This window comes from Dendrobates tinctorius, unplaced genomic scaffold (assembly GCF_039654945.1).
Source record: "Dendrobates tinctorius isolate UK_male_01 unplaced genomic scaffold, ASM3965494v1 ptg000022l, whole genome shotgun sequence".
In the NCBI taxonomy this organism is placed as follows: Eukaryota; Metazoa; Chordata; class Amphibia; order Anura; family Dendrobatidae; genus Dendrobates; species Dendrobates tinctorius.
Genome location: NW_027361690.1, coordinates 29753277 through 29770421, shown reverse-complemented (window position 1 = coordinate 29770421; position 17145 = coordinate 29753277). Strand labels below are relative to the sequence as shown.

General features: G+C 41.8%; 1 protein-coding gene across 1 annotated transcript in view; it reads right to left on the bottom strand.

Annotated features, from left to right (window-relative positions):
- Positions 1-17145, bottom strand: part of ADAMTSL3 (ADAMTS like 3) — a 774261-nt gene that overhangs the window by 74203 nt on the left and 682913 nt on the right. Inside the window, exon 22 of the mRNA XM_073568559.1 lies at positions 9801-9928. Within this exon, the coding sequence (XP_073424660.1) occupies positions 9801-9928 (128 nt within the window). The remainder of the gene's footprint in view (positions 1-9800; positions 9929-17145) is intronic.

The window sequence follows — 17145 nt, the reverse complement described above, 5'->3', positions numbered from 1 at the left end:
TGACATGGTTGAGTGCAATAATTATCGCTCTTTGAGAAGTACAAAGAGTTTTTGCACTTTGTTAAATGAAGAAATGTGAGCTTTTTTCACAAACTGTCCAAAAATTATACCTTTAAATAGGGAGATAAAAACGGTGTATGGTACAATTTTGAATTTGAATAAATACTTGCCTGTCAACCAAAAATTTAAAAACAATATTGCTTTTTTGGTGGTCCACAACCAATTTGCTATCATAAAATGATTTGGCAATTATACTGGCTTTTTAACAAACCATCCAAAAACTATCCTCTCTTTTTCTGGAGCTTGGGAGTTCCTAGTATCAGTAGTACTGTCTTGAACTATAATACACAGTGAACAGGAAGGAGGTGTGTGGCGGATATAGCTCTATAGGGGCTGTGGCAGGTGAAGCATAGTAAGAAGGGGCAGGCAATGAGATCCCTGATATTTTAGTGCCAGCAATGGCAGCTCCGGCAGTAGTAGTACAGTCTATACACTATGGAACACAGGGGTCAGGAAGGAGGAATGAGGCAAGTTTAGCTGTGTAGTGCCAGTGGAATGAGTAGCATGGCAGATAGTTAAGACAAGGTAGGCAAGGAGATGCTTGTCACTTTAGGGCCAGCAATGACAGCCCCAGCAGCAGCAACACAGTCTAGAACTATGAGGTGTGTAGTTAGCACGGCTGTGCAGTGACTACTCCAAGATCAGCATGGTTGAGAGTTAAAGAAAGGCAGACAAGTAAATATTTGGCCGTTTACAACCAGCAATGGCAGCCACGGCATCAACAGTAATACAGTATAGGTGACATGAGTAACAGGGAGCAGACGCCTGATTATGGTCAAATAGCACTAGTGGTCTATTAGTGGTCTATTAGCACTGGTAACAGCAGAACGGTGTAGACATCAGTAAATGGATAGTCAGGCAGGAAAACCAATTATAGGGCCGATTTAATCATCATCTGTGCATGAAAGTCTGCACCGATCCATTCCGGATTCATTTTGACAAATGTTAGGTTTTTCATGTTTACAGCAGATAACCTAGTCTGCTTTGGTGTGACAAATCCACTAGCCACACTGAACACTCTCTCTGACACGGCACCTGAGGTTGGACACAACATAACTCTGATAGCAAATTGGATGAGGTCTTGCCACTGGTCCAGTTTGTTGACCCAAAAATCATTGCACCTGCCTGAGAAAGGACACAGTCTAGGTATGACTGAACTTGACTTGAGTGTGTCGGAGTTTGGTGAAGTGCGCCAGTTTGTCTCAATGGCAGAAAAAACATTTGTTCCATCATGTAAAATATACTATAGATGTTTTTGCGGCTCTCTTCTAGCCCAAATGCTGGCACAGGCAGGGGAATGTTGTGTCTGCATGGATCACAGAGGGGTCTGGTGGACAGTGTTGTGGGAGGCAGGAGTTATGCATGAAAATCCAGCAGTCATCACTTTGCTTAAAATATACCTTTCCTCCCACAAACATAGCAGCATATAGCTTTCTATACCGGCCAGTACGACCGAAGGCCCCATTGTTTCATTGTCATAATTCCACAGTGTTGATTGGTTGTCATGGCCTTTCTCAAATGTGTATATTTACGAAACAAATCTTGCACTATTAGGCTAAGTGCACACGTTGCGGATTCTGCTGCGTTTCCGCAGCGGTTTTGGCCCTGCGGAAACGCAGCAGTTCCACTGACATGGTACAGTACAATGAAAGCCTATGGGTTTTCAAAAACGCTGTGCTCACGCTGCGGTTTTTTCTGCGTGGTTTTGCTGCGGTTTACAAACCGCAGCATGTCAATTGTTTGGGCGGATTCCGCAGCGGTTTCACACCTTTAACATAGTAGAGGTGTGAAACCGCAGGGCAAAACCGCAGACCAAACCGTAGGAAAACCGCAGGTCACTTTACCTGCAGTTTTACCTGCGTTTCCGCCCAGAAAAACCCGCAGCGGAATCCGCAACGTGTGCACATAGCCTTAATTTTAGGACATGAGGCAATCATGGAGTGTGGGTTATTTTGCCTGATTGTAAGGCAGCCAGAATGTTCTGGCATTGTCGCGGTTTAAGACAAGACGCATGTTGCCTGTTCTGTGTATTGCAACCAGCCAGCCTGGTTTTCCATGTTATGTCCAACACATCATTATCATCATCATCTTCATCCATGATTTGGCTGACAGATGCCTCTGTGTGTGAAATGGCCAGTGCTCCTTGCCCACACACTCCGCCTGATTCCTACCCAGAAGTTTGCCCTGGCTCTGAGTGCTACTAGCATGCAACACACATTGGCATTAGAATAATGTTGTCCATTTCCTCTGGCACTATATCTTCCAAGAATAAAGGCAGCCTGTTTATGCTATCCAAAATATCAACTTGATGAAGTTTTTCTGCTTTTCTGATGTAGTATGTTCCTTAGCCACGATGGTGCTGTGGGTTATGGAACTTTGGGGCAGAATAGAAGCAGGTGAATCAAAATTCTGCACTGTACAAAATTAGCTGGTATGCTGAGAAGGTGGTGGACTGAGCAGAACACTGACTACTACAGCTGATGGTGTCACTGTCAGAGACTATATCATCCTGCTGTGATTGAGATGAGCAATGGGACATGTACTCCATTCCACCTCCTCCCTTCTAATGTGTTTGCCAGAGTTTGCAGAACAGGCCAAATATGATTTGCATTTAGTACTACTATTGCTGGAAAGGTTGCTGCCCGCGCTACTGATGATATTAGTTTTTTCAATTGCCCTGTCACGTCAGTAGCCAGACAAAACTATAACATTCAATTTGACAAACTTTATATAAACTTGGTTAATATAATTACTTTCATTCCTTTATTAGCTAAGCAGAAAAATTATATTTGGGAAGCTAAGTAGAGAGGCTCCTTCATCATGCAAGTTTGAAGGAACCTCTGTGTTCTGAAACATTGCAAATATAATTTTCTGGTTAGCCAATAAAGGCTAACCCTCTTAAAAAAAACATTTTTGGGGGGGCATAATAGCATTTACATCGATTTTTCTAGTTAACATGGTACCACAATATAATTTTTATTGTACATCATAAACTGTGTTAGCAAACTTAATGTCATGGTGGCACTATTTGTGGTAGCCTGGCAGCTGATAATAGAGCTTCCATAGACAATCTTAGCGTGAGCCACTCTGTTTGCAAAATACAAGGAGCTTGCCATTGCTTTCACCATTAAACGCATTTACAGGGATTTGGACTTGCACAGAGACCCCTTCGCTGGAGCCATAGAGTCAGTTGCGTTGCCACTCGGTGGAATAAGTTGGCAAGAAGATTCAGGCAGGGTCAATGCCAAAAGACAAAATTAGTAACCAAGATCGTTGTCCAAATACAAGATGAGATCAGAACACAGAGTAACTTAGGAAAGCACAACAAAAGAAAGAATAGGGCTATAGACCACATAAGCACCACTTATTGACTGGCTGTGGAAGTCAGAGCTTCATGGGTTTGAATCGCTCCAGCATAGGGTACCAGGATGGAGTAATAAAAAATCAATTAGAATTAACCCTATAGCTCCTGATTTAATGTATAATGGTAGTCATATGTCAGATAAAGATGCAGCCTTTGTTTTTCGCTAGAAAAATCTTTTATGTCATCATTATTATACTATAACGAAAGAAAGATCAGATCGCATTATTCCAATTACCAAGATATACAGTGCTTTCATTAGTTTCAACACCACTTACCGGTATATGTTTAGTGGCATCATTTTCCCTTATTACAGTTTAAAAAAGTCAGTTACTCAGTGGTTAAAAGTAAATGGCTCAGTGGTTAGCACTGTTGCTTTGCAGAGTCCTGGGTTCAAAACCCACCAAGGACAACATCTTCAGTGAGTTTGTATGTTCTCCCCATATTTGCGTGGGTTTCCTCCAGGTTTCCCATTTTACTCCCACACTTCAAAGACATACTAATGGAGAATTTAGATTGTGAGCCCCAATGGGGACTGTGATGATAATGTATGTAAAGCAATATATAATCAAAGCATAATAAATAATATCTACTTACATTAGAAAGCATAGTATACCCCTAGTCAAGTTATGTGAATGTGTATATTACATGAACTTGGAAGGTGTGGAAGTTTGGAGATTCATGCAAGGGAATTCAAGTGAAGCTGAGACAATAGAGCTGTTCTGGACAAGAGATTAGTAATGTAAAGGCTGTGCATGGTGCACTACTAGGAGATAAGTCAAGAAGTGTCAGTGTCAGCTGGTGGATGGAATTATATAGGGGAGGCATTTGCGGGCAGGGGGATAATTGTATGATAGCCTTGAGAGATAAAGGCTGTTATAATAACAGAGACAAAAAATAACAATAGGAAATAGGAAAAGGGAAGACTTGTGCTTGAGAGAGATTACTATTATTATTGTTATTATTTTAAAGCACCATTAATTTTGGAATGCTGTACATAATAAGAGGATTTACATATATATATATATACACAATACACTCCCAGAAGAAGCAAAGGGCGAAACGTACGTCGAGGTGAGGATGGATGCCCAATCCATCTATATCACTTGGTTCAGCGGTCTTTTTGCTCAGGTATTGTGCCCCATGTAATTACTGTTGGCACCACAGGATCATTTCGTAGAATATTTATGTTGATTTAGGTGCAGATTGATTATGAGATGATTCATGCACCCATATGCTTAGCACACTATAGTTACAACTCCTAGACCTCTAACCTTATGTGTTATGAATGGGTCACCGAGGAGGAAAAAACAACAAGCTAAGTCTCAGAAAACCAGAGAGGTTGGTAACTATTCAGATTGCAGATCCCAGATCTTAACCACACAGCTAGCAGCAGTCGTGGAGCGTTCCTACGATGGTCCTAGACACCTCGTCACAACCGGAGAGCTACATAAGCCTAAAGCAGGAAAAGAGGAAAACTAACTGCCCCAGAGCAGACCCCAAAGGAAAGACAGCCCCCCACATGTATTGACGGTGAAACAAGATGAAAACACAAACAAAGGCAGGAAAATAGGCTGAGCCAACGATGGGGACCGACTAACTAGAAAGGAAAGGAAAGACACTGCCTGCAATCTGCCAAAAAACCCTACCAAAATAATGTCCATCACTTCTGATAGCAAAATTAACCCTGAAGTCACTAGACTTCTCCCACTATATCAGCACTCTGAAATATTCTGAGACAGAGCAAAAAGAGGCCAATCTAATAAGGGACAAAAAAGACAAATTGGCAAATACAGGTAAATAAGAGTGGAAATTCAGCATAGCCCCAGCACGGGCTAGCTGACCACACAAGAAACTGAATTGACCAACAAGCGCAAGTGTGAACATTAGCAAAAAACAAACTTAACTTGAGAAGACTGGAAGAGAGCTGAAGTCCCAGACCTGAGAAGCAGACTGAATCACCAGCACCAGGATAGGGCGTTGGCTGTCTTATATTCAGTCTGATACTCCAGAGATCCAATCGCTATCCTCCTCATCAGGTGGCAGATCACTACCACTTAAACCAACCTCACTACCTCCTGTCACCAGAGGGAGAACAGAAGGAGAACTCTCAACTGGTGGAGCAGAAATTGAGTTCATTACACTTATGATTGCACAGTATTTCTAGCCATATTATTCACATATACATGATCTATCGGACCCTTGGGCTCTATTCTATGGGCTACACCCATTCTAGTTTTTATATGGTCACTTAACCTACATATATTCATATACAATTTGTGTTTGAACCCAGGGTACCCATACATCAATTGTGTTGTATTTATGGTGACATTTCACCATCGTTTGGATATGATTGGAGTTCCTCTTACTGGGCACTTTGTTATATTTTGCTTTGTGCTATTTTTAACCAATATTTTTACTAATCTATAATAAAGTCTAATTTTTATTTTCATATATGGTTCTCTTCTTTCGGCTAGTTTTTAATATAAGTCCAAATTTGGATGTATATAATACATACCTAAAATACTAAGCAAGCACAATAAACTTGAGTTAACAGTGACAGACTGGTGCAGAGTGAAAGAAAGCCATGTCCACAAGGACATGCAATCTGCTAGATATGGGAGAAGTAGACAGTAGGGGGTTGAAAGTGTTAGGAATGCACTAAATAAAAATAAATAATAAAGTGCGTTCGCTGCTCGGGGTCCACCGTGCAGTAGGTGTTACACCGCTGCTAGGTAATGACAGAGGAGCAATATGGCGGTTTAATGCGCACGGGTTCAACTTCACCCGAAGTGCGCAGAGCGGGCTCTGTTCACACACAGAGGCACCGCAACATAAACATACAAAAACGCTGAGCCTGTTAGTGTCACAGGCCTCAGGAAAATGCACACACGGTATCTGGTCACAGGAGCAGGACCTAAGACAGAGGAGCTGTGTCCATCTAGACCTACCGTGTGTGCTGCGTCGCTGCTGCGAGCGCCAAGAAGGGCTGCAACTGCAGCGCTGCGTAGGACACTGCCGCTCGACGACAAAGCTAGAAAGCAAGCGCAATGTCAGACGCTAGCGTAGAGGTGCGGTGTGCGCAGTGGCCTAAGGCTTGCCACTGACTGGCGCTGACTGCTAAACTAATTCCCTATCCACATACATAATATCAGAGGGAAGGGGTTTTATAATGAGTCAGTCACCAGAATCATACATCCGTCACCATTCACACATAGCAAGTATAGTCTATACTAGCGCATGGCGGAAACGCCATGCGCACTTTTTATAGCCGTGCGGGACCTTCCAGATCTCTGAGATGGACCAATGAGATCTGGAACAGGACCTGGGCACGTGACTCCCAATCTCCAATGGGAGATCGTCTCGTGAGCATGCCCAGTAGGAGCACAGAGGGACTTAGGCTCTGGAGCGGTCTGCTGCAAAGTAATCTCCTCTGCAGTAGAAAGACAGCAGGAGACCGCAGAATGTGAGGCTCTGGATTCCTGCAGAGCAGACGCAGAAACCTGATGCCTAACAGAAAGCAGCTCTGGTGGTAGTGAGGTGGCTGTGGGATTATTCCAGGCTGCAGGCTATCTTGAAGAGAAGGGTTTTCAGGTTATGTCTGAAGGTTTTAATTGTGGTAGACAATCTGATGTGCTTAGGTAGCTAATTCCAGAGTATGGAGGATGCACAAAAAAAATCTTTTAAATGGTTGTTAGATGTGAAAGAAGAAGATCTTGTCAACAACAGAGATTATGACTGGAGAAGAGATTAGTTTGGAGGGGAGAGGTTTGGATAGTCTGAAAGTCATTTTTAAAGAGAGATAGGTAGTGAGGGGAGAGGTGGATTGATTGGGAAGTAGAGGACGGATTGAAGGTGCAAAATGCTGTTCTAAAGGAGGCCACAGAGAAGGAGGTAGCAGTATTCTGGCATCTACAGTTGTGGCCAAAAGTATTGACATCCCTGCAATTCTATCACATAATACTCAGTTTCTTCCTGAAAATGATTGCAAACACAAATTCTTTGGTATTATTATCTTCATTTAATTTGTCTTAAATGAAAAAACACAAAAGAGAATGAAGCAAAAAGCAAAACATTGATCATTTCACACAAAACTCCAAAAATGGGCCAGACAAAAGTATTGGCACCCTCAGCCTAATACTTGGTTGCACAACCTTTAGCCAAAATAACTGCGACCAACTGCTTCCGGTAACCATCAATGAGTTTCTTACAATGCTCTGCTGGAATTTTAGACCATTCTTCTTTGGCAAACTGCTCCAGGTCCCTGATATTTGAAGGGTGCCTTCTCCAAACTGCCATTTTTAGATCTCTCCACAGGTGTTCTATGGGATTCAGGTCTGGACTCATTGCTGGCCACCTTAGAAGTCTCCAGTGCTTTCTCTCAAACCATTTTCTAGTGCTTTTTGAAGTGTGTTTTGGGTTATTGTCCTGCTGGAAGACCCATGACCTCTGAGGGAGACCCAGCTTTCTCACACTGGGCCCTACATTATGCTGCAAAATGTGTTGGTAGTCTTCAGACTTCATAATGCCATGCACACGGTCAAGCAGTCCAGTGCCAGATGCAGCAAAGCAACCCCAAAACATCAGGGAACCTCTGCCATGTTTGACTGTAGGGACCGTGTTCTTTTCTTTGAATGCCTCTTTTTTTCTCCTGTAAATTCTATGTTGATGCCTTTGCCCAAAAAGCTCTACTTTTGTCTCAGCTGACCAGAGAACATTCTTCTAAACCGTTTTAGACTTTTTCAGGTAAGTTTTGGCAAACTCCAGCCTGGCTTTTTTATGTCTCGGGGTAAGAAGTGGGGTATTCCTGGGTCTCCTACCATACAGTCCCTTTTCATTCAGATGCCAACGGACAGTACGGGTTGACACTGTTGTACGCTTGGACTGCAGGGCAGCTTGAACTTGTTTGGATGTTAGTCGAAGTTCTTTATCCAACATCCGCACAATCTTGCGTTGAAATCTCTTGTCAATTTTTCTTTTCCGTCCACATCTAGGGAGGTTAGCCACAGTGCCATGGGCTTTAAACTTCTTGATGACACTGCGCACGGTAGACACAGGAACATTCAGGTCTTTGGAGATGGACTTGTAGCCTTGAGATTGCTCATGCTTCCTCACAATTTGGTTTCTCAAGTCCTCAGACAGTTCTTTGGTCTTCTTTCTTTTCTCCATGCTCAATGTGGTACACACAAGGACACAGGACAGAGGTTGAGTCAACTTTAATCCATGTCAACTGGCTGCAAGTGTGATTTAGTTATTGCCAACACCTGTTAGGTGCCACAGGTAAGTTACAGGTGCTGTTGATTACACAAATTAGAGAAGCATCACATGATTTTTCGAACAGTGCCAATACTTTTGTCCACCCTCTTTTTTATGTTTGGTGTGGAATTATATCCAATTTGGCTTTATGACAATTTTTTTTGTGTTTTTTCATTTAAGACAAATTAAATGAAGATAATAATAACAAAGAATTTGTGTTTGAAATAATTTTCAGGAAGAAACTGAGTATTATCTGACAGAATTGCAGGGGTGTCAATACTTTTGGCCACAACTGTAATAGCATTTATGTTGCTTCTAGATTGAAGAAATGGCAGCTAAAAGTGTTAAGGGTCTGGAGGTGGCAGGAAATATAAATGGCTTTGATGTGTGAATTGAAGGGCAGAGCAAAGTCAAAGGTATAGTGGTACTGGAAGCCATAGCACTTGAAGCTGTCCCAGGCTGAAAGCAAAGATGAATAAAAGTGAGGCACATGAGAGAGCCTTGAGGGACTTCAAATGAGAGAGGGTGGGATGAGATGGTGTGTGAATGGGATACACTAAGGCCCCTTGTCATCAAAGCAATTATGCCCAAATTGTGGTACCGTTTATTGTTTTGAAAAGTCACATTTTTTTTGCAAAATGGAGTTGCAAAATATTTTGCAACTTTTGCTGTTTTCACTCAGGTTTCACTCAGCTCTTCCAAATTGGGCAGAAAAGAGACCAACTGGGGATGGATCTGGGACAGAACAGGGGTGTCACATCACAGCTCATTTAAGTTATGACAAGCTGTGGCATAGTTTATACCAAAATATTACCCAGCTCCTGATGGGAGTAAAACTTGTGATGAGGCGCACTCCACTTTGTAGACATGCCTGATGATTAATACATCAGGAGCATCTGACTCCAACATGTCCTCTCATAAAAATCGTCAGGAACAACGCTGGTCTTGATGAATCGGGGTCTAAATGTTTGGTTGGTAATAAATGTTTTTGAATTTGGAGTGGGAAATGGGAATTTTCTAGTAGTATTATAATGCCTCCAAACTGAACTAAATAATCAGTCATACATTTACTTCTCTCAGAGGACATAGATAAATCATGAAGTACTTCATGATCACAATTTACCTGCATAATACAAGTGTGAATTTTCCATGTCAGATCCTCGGTCATTTACCGCTGTACACTGATACATGCCCATGTCTTCTCTGCCAGGTTTATGGATTTGCAGCATTCCACTGCTTTCTAGGGTAATCCTAAGGGAAAATATAGGCATGTAAGTGATTCATAGTCTAACAGGGTTACTGTTATTCCATTCTTATTAGACACCTATATTTATATTGCACTCATAAAAATAAGGAACTTTGCAATTCACATATTATTAAAAAGTCCACATTCTCCAGTTAATTGCCAATGAGAACGGCCACCACTACTGTCTAACAGCAGTATCCAAACGTGCAGTGCTTACAAGCTCTTTCCTAGTGAACTTGTGAGAACTGCACTGTGCTGTAATCTTCTAATCTCAGCCAGATTCAGTCCCACCGCGCTTGTGATGCTGCAGAGGCAAAGCCTCATATACCAACACCGGAGCACAAACAGCTGAGACCAGCAGCATACATAATACTTAAATTGTCAATCAAATTGGAGTGCCAGCCTCTTCCTGCAACCAGTAAGTTGGGATGCTGCGGAGTAGTGCACTGCTGAAGAAAAAAGATAGGAATAACCCCTAACCCCTTAAAATTCCCATACTAATAATAGCTATTGACCAAACGCTAATTCTGCAGGTAGCTATCCCTTCTGGCCCCTATACATGTGCACAATCTGCTTAACCGAGTATCCATCTTTCTTCAATTGGGAGCGAGAACAAAGCTGCTTACAGACTCCTCTTATTTGGGGATGTTGAAATGTATCATGGCTTATTTCACCAACAACTGCCATCAGGGGACTGTTGAAAAACCCCAATATACATCAAAATGGTTGTTCTGTCCTGAGGTAGGTGACTACTTTGAATGCCATTGTGGAGATTGAGGCTGGTGTTCATTGAGTGCTTGCCCTCCATTAAAGGATAAACCAGGGTGCACGCTGCACTATTTTTTCCATTAAGATATCGGCCAACCTGACAGAAACCTTTGGACTCTATTTGCATCTGTCAGGTGACAAATACCTTACTTACATAAGTTCCATTTTTCTGTTCTTATAATGGAACATAAAAACTGAACTCTGAACCCTACTGTGAACCTAACCTTTGTCATGATGAAAGCATGACCCTCCCCTGACTAACACTACAGAAAATCGCTCCTGTTGTTTAAAGGTTAACAGTTGGATTACATTATAGGATTGCAGTATACATGAAAATGAGCAACTTTGTAATATATCTTATCAGGAAAATTTGCTTCTTTCTCTACCAAAATTGATCAGTGATTATCAAAATTCTCAATTCTGAGGTAAAATCTGTATTCATTGAAGACAGACTTTCCCATTACTGAGATAGGAGATGGCGGCTGCTACAGATACACTTCTGTGTAGGTGGGAGGAGCTAGATGCAAAGCTCCTCCCTCATCCTCTCCTTTCTCCCGTCATTGTTCTTGGCGCAGCTTGTCTTTTTTACATTAACTTAAAACCATTTTGCTCACTCGTCGGGTGATTGGCAGCCGGTGTGAACTGACCGATTATCATTCCCTATAATTGGCCATAGTAAATGCACCCTAGCACTGTCATGTCTGGACTATGCCCTTCAAATTAGGACTACTGTATCAACTATAGGTTTTTTTTGTTTACCGAAAAAACTAGGACTATCAGGAGGACACTGGACACTGTAACCTGAGTCTGCAGTGTCTAATGATTGTCATTTATGTTCTCAGTGTTCTGGAATGGCTGGTACTAAATCTTGTTGTCTGAACAAACTGGAGCAAGTTCAGAAAAGAGCGACCAGAATGGTGACCGGTCTGCAAACCCTGTCTTATGAGGAAAGGTTGCAGGATTTGGGAATGTTTAGTTTGCAAAAGAGAAGACTGAGAGGAGACTTAATTGCTGTCTACAAATATCTAAAGGGCTGTCACATTGTAGAAGGCTCAACTTTATTCTCATTTGCACAAGGAAAGACTAGAAGCAATGGGATGAAACTGAATGGGAGGAGACACAGATTAGATATTAGAAAAAACTTTTTGACAGTTAGAGTGATCAATGAGTGGAACAGGCTGCCACGAGAAGTGGTGAGTTCTCCTTCAATGGAAGTCTTCAAACAGAGGCTGGACAGACATCTGACTGGGATGATTTAGCGAATCCTGCTTTGAGCAGGGGGTTGGACCAGATGGCCCAGGAGGTCCCTTCCAACTCTACGATTCTATGATTCTATGATTCTAAGGCTGAGAAGGGAAACCTGTCTATCCATTTACTGCCCCTAACTCTTTGTATATGAGGTGTAATATATCCCCACAGAGCCCTGTATGTCTGGGTTCAATACACTGCCAAAACCTAAGAAATCCTAATCTTTTAATTCTGTGATTGAACAGAGAGAACATGGAACACAGCCGTCAGTCATCACACAGGGACTTTCTGAGGGATCTGTGTTGGCAGAAAATACATATTGTGTGTCATTTTAAAGCTACCATGTGGCACAGTAAGAGAGAAACTAACAAAATCTCCTGTGTGTCACTAATACAGAATTGTGTATATAATGTCAGCACTGAAAGCCTCAACAAGGCCTGTCTAATTTTTAAGATCCGTTTATGAAAATATTTGTTATAGAGTTTTTGGTATTCTGCATTTAATCACTCGGCTCAAGGGATATATAGCAGGGAATTCTTCCAACCAAAGAGGCTGAAAAGGAGGATGAATATAATAAAAAGAAACATGCAAAAAGTACATCAGGAACTCTTCAGGGGCTCAGTACATTGGATTAATTCATATGATTAATTGCCGCCAAGCCAAAAGTTTGGGTTTGCTTTCTGGCTTATGTTTCTATTGTTTTCTTGCCCACATCTCAGTTTTCTTTTCTAAAGTAACATTTACAAAACTCAAGATGTAAGAATCCTCCATTGTATGTCACAACGAATATGGAAAATAAAGAAGCAGGCAAAATAAGAAGAAAACGCCAGAAAATCTAAAACTGCGACAAACCAAATAAGAGCAGAAACTGCTAACTTTTGAACTGGTGACAGGACCTTTTTAACAGCTTTTAGTCTGGGGTCCATGATAGGATTCATATTTGTGTTGCTGCTGTGTTAATAGATCATGTAGCAAAATACATTGTAAAATTGAAGCTGAAAAGTATTTCAGAAATGAAACTGTTAATAGTTTATTTTTATCAAATAACAAAATGAAAAGTGAATGAACAAAAGAGAAATCTAAATTAAAATAATATTTAGTGTAACCACACTTTTCCTTCAATACAGAATGAATTTTTCTCGGTACACTTTCATACAGTTTTTGAAGGAACTGGGCAATGAGGATGTTCCAAAAATCTTGAAGAACCTAACTCAGATCTTCTGTTGATGTAGGTTTGTTCAAATTATTCCGTTTAGTGTTGTAATCGCAGACAGACTCGATAATGTTGAGATCAGGGCTGTTTGAGAGCCTTGTTATCATTACTTCCAGGACTCCTTGCTCTTCTTTACGCTGAAAATAATTCTTAATGACATTGACTGTATGTTTGGGGTTCTCCTGCTGCAGAATAAATTTGGAACCAATCATACACCTATAATAATAATAATTTTATTTATATAGTACCAACATATTCCGCAGTACTTTACATTTTAGAGGGGACTTGTACAGACAATAGACATTACAGTATAACAGTAATCACATAGATCAACAGATACCTAGAGGAGTGAGGGCCCTGCTCGCAAGCTTACAATCTATGAGGAAAAAAAGGGGAGACACGAAAGGTGGGTGGTAACAATTGCTTTCATTGTTTTGACCAGCCATAACCACCTCTCTGATGTTATTACGTAAGGATAAGTATGTGCCTGTATTGTCATTAAGAACCATCTTCAGTGTAAAGATAAAACAAGGAGTCCTGGAAGTGATGATATGGCTCCCACAGAGCCCTGATCTCAACATCATGAATCTGTCTGGGATTAGATGAAGAGACAGATGGATTTGTGCAAGCCTACATGCTACATCCACAGATGTGCAGTGCCCACAACATTACAGAGGCTCGAGAGTGACGAGCGCGGGTCTCTGACATCATGGGGGACTTTTTCTTGACCCGCGCTGTCAATACGCTTGTCGAAAGTGACTTACGCCAGAGTGTGATGCACGGTGCATGGGCCAAGTTTAAAAACCAAACGCCAAACAGCTTTGGGGACATATACACTACCGTTCAAAACTTTAGGGTCACTAAGAAATGTCCTTATTTTTTAAAGAAGAGCACAGTTTTTTCCAATGAAGCTAACATTAAATGATTCAGAAATACACTCTATACACTGTTAATGTGGTAAATGACTATTCTAGCTGCAATCGTCTGGTTTCTAATGCAATATCTTCATAGGTGTATAGAGGCCCATTTCCAACAACTATCAATCCAGTGTTCTTATGGTACTTTGTGTTTGCTACCTGTGTAAGAAGGCTAATGGATGGTTAGAATATCCTTGAAAACCCTTGTGCAAGTGTCACGAATTACCAGGGAGGATATATTCGAATATCCCACTGCTGCCACCAATTGTCACGTACCCGCTTCTCAGCATGTGATTTGGGGTTGCGCCTGCAAGGGTTAATCTATCTCCTCTCGCTCAGTCCAGCATTCAACCTCTGTTCTATGCTGCAGTGGGAGCATAAATCACACCCCGACACAGACCACACACCCCGCTTCATACACGCTGCCACCACTCACTGAACACAAAGGGGCGATGAGTCCCGGAATTACTACTATTACTATGTGCCAATCACCAGGAGCACACACTCTAAGGCTACATGCACACGCTGCGGAATGGGGTGCGGATTTGGCTGTGCGGATTTTGTAAAATCCGCAGGTCAAAAGACCTGCGGTTTATCTGCAGATTATCCTGTGGTTTCACCATCTCCACAATGGTGGAGATAGGATTCCGCAGAAAGAATTGACATGTCAATTCTTTCTGCGGTTTCAAAACTGCGGAAAAATCCGCACCGTCTGCACTGCGGTTTTGTATTCCCATAGGGAATAATGGTACTGTACACCGCAGCAAAAACTGCTGCGGACCCGCGGCGGCCAAATCTGCTGCGGAATCCGCAGCGTGTGCACACACCCTTAGGCTATGGATTCTTTCGAGCAACAAGGTTCAGAATTATTAAAGTTTTAAGCTTTAATAGAAAAGGTACAGTGCTTACAATAAAAAGGATATAAAAATGGAAATAAAAAGTGACATACATATATGGAAAACAGCGATAACATAAAAGGGAGAAAACTTATAGAAATAATGAACTTTGCATTCTAATCCTCTGTCCCCGAGGGAGGGGGAAATATGAAATGGAGCACAACAGCTAGGCTGTCGCTCACTGTGAACACTTTTCTTCGTGTGTCGGCCTAATTTATAGATGTGACTTGGGAATCCAATTTCTAGACCAGCCTCTCATGTTAATATTCTACTTTCTAGTTTGTGACTGGACCATGGCTATTTTACCAATGAATACATTTTTTTCTCTGAAACTTTGTGCAACCTTTCTCATAGATAGTGTCATTCTCCAATTAGCATATCTTCTTCAAAGACACTAAGGCCTCTTTCACACTTCCGTTTTTGACAATCAGTCAAGATCCGCCAATTTTGAAAAAAAAACGGGTCCGCCATTTTTCTTTGCGGATCCGTTTTTTTCCCCATTGACTTTCATTAGTGGCGGATCCTGACTGATTGCTGTCCGTTGCATCCGTTTTTTTGAGGATCCGCCACAATGTTAGTGTCCGTCAACATCCTCAAAGATTTCCAAACGGAGCTTGCAACGTTTTTTTGGCCGGCGGATCCTCCAGACACTGAATTAACCCCACAATCTGGGTGCCGGACAAAAAAGTTCTCTCTCTCTCTCTCTCTCTCTCTCTCCTCCCCGGCCAGCAGTTCCTTTAAATTTCCTCATTTTCAGGATCCGTCTAAAAACGGATCCTGTGCCATCCGTTCACATCAGTTGAGAACGGATCCGCTTGTCTGCCTTTTTGGCGGATTTTAACTGATGCAAATAATTGAAGTGTGAAAGAGGCCTTAGAGGTGTGAAATGTTACCACTGTAGTTCTCAGTAAAGCCCCTTGGTGAGATTGGAGACAGGAGACTGCCTTCTCAGGATAACATGAGATCATGACCTGTGTGGAGAGCTGGAATCTAAGACAAATGTTAATTACTGATGATCATACATGCATACATATACATATTTCACTACAGCAAGTATGTTAGCACAGCTGAAAACAGTTTGGCTGATTAGAGAAGCTATAAGCCTGACCTTCCTTTGAGTTAGTTGAGAATCTGGAGCATTACAGTTGTTGGTTCCATTAAACTCTCAAAATGGCCAGAAAAAAAGAACTTTCATTTGAAACTCGACCGTCTATTCTTGTTCTTAGAAATGAAGGCTATTCCATGTGAGAAATTGCCAAGAAACTGGAGATTTCTTACAACGGTGTGTACTACTCCCTTCAGAAGAGAGCACAAACAGGCTCTAACCAGAGTAGAAAGAGAAGTGGGAGGCCCAGCTACACATTTGAGCAACAAGACAAGTACATTAGAGTCTGTAGTTTGAGAAATTGACGCCTCACAGGTCCTCAACTGGCAGGTTCATTATATAGAACACGCAAAACACCAGTGTCAATGTCTACAATGAAGAGGCAACTCCGGAATGCTGGCCTTCAGGGCAGAGTGGCAAAGAAAAAGCCATATCTGAGACTAGCTAATAAAAGGAAAAGATTAATATGGGCAAAAGAACACATACATTGGACAGAGGAAGACTGGAAAAAAGTGTTATGGACAGAAAAATCCAAGTCTGAGGTGCTTGGATCACACAGAAGAACATTTGTGAGATGCAGAACAACTGAAAATATGCTGGAATAGTGCCTGACGTCATCTGTCAAGCATGGTGGGGGTAATGTGATGGTCTGGGGTTGCTTTGGTGCTGGTAAAGTGGGAGATTTGTACAAAGTAAAAGGGATTTTGAATAATGAAGGCTCTCTCTCCATTTTGAAACACCATGCCATACTCTGTGGACAGCGCTTGATTGGAGCCAATTTCATCCTACAACAGGACAATGACCCAGGAGCACACCTCCAAATTATGCAAGAACTATTTAGGGAAGAAGCAGGCAGCTGGTATTCTATCTGTAATGGAGTGGCCAGCACAGTCACCAGATCTCAACCCCATTGAGCAGTTATGGGAGCAGCTTGACCGTATGATATACAAAAAGTGCCCATCAAGCCAAATCAACTTGTGGGAGTGGCTTCTGGAAGCATTGGGTGAAATTTCTCCAGATTACCTCAGCAAATTAACTGCTAGAATGTCAAAGGTCGGCAATGCTGTAATTGCTG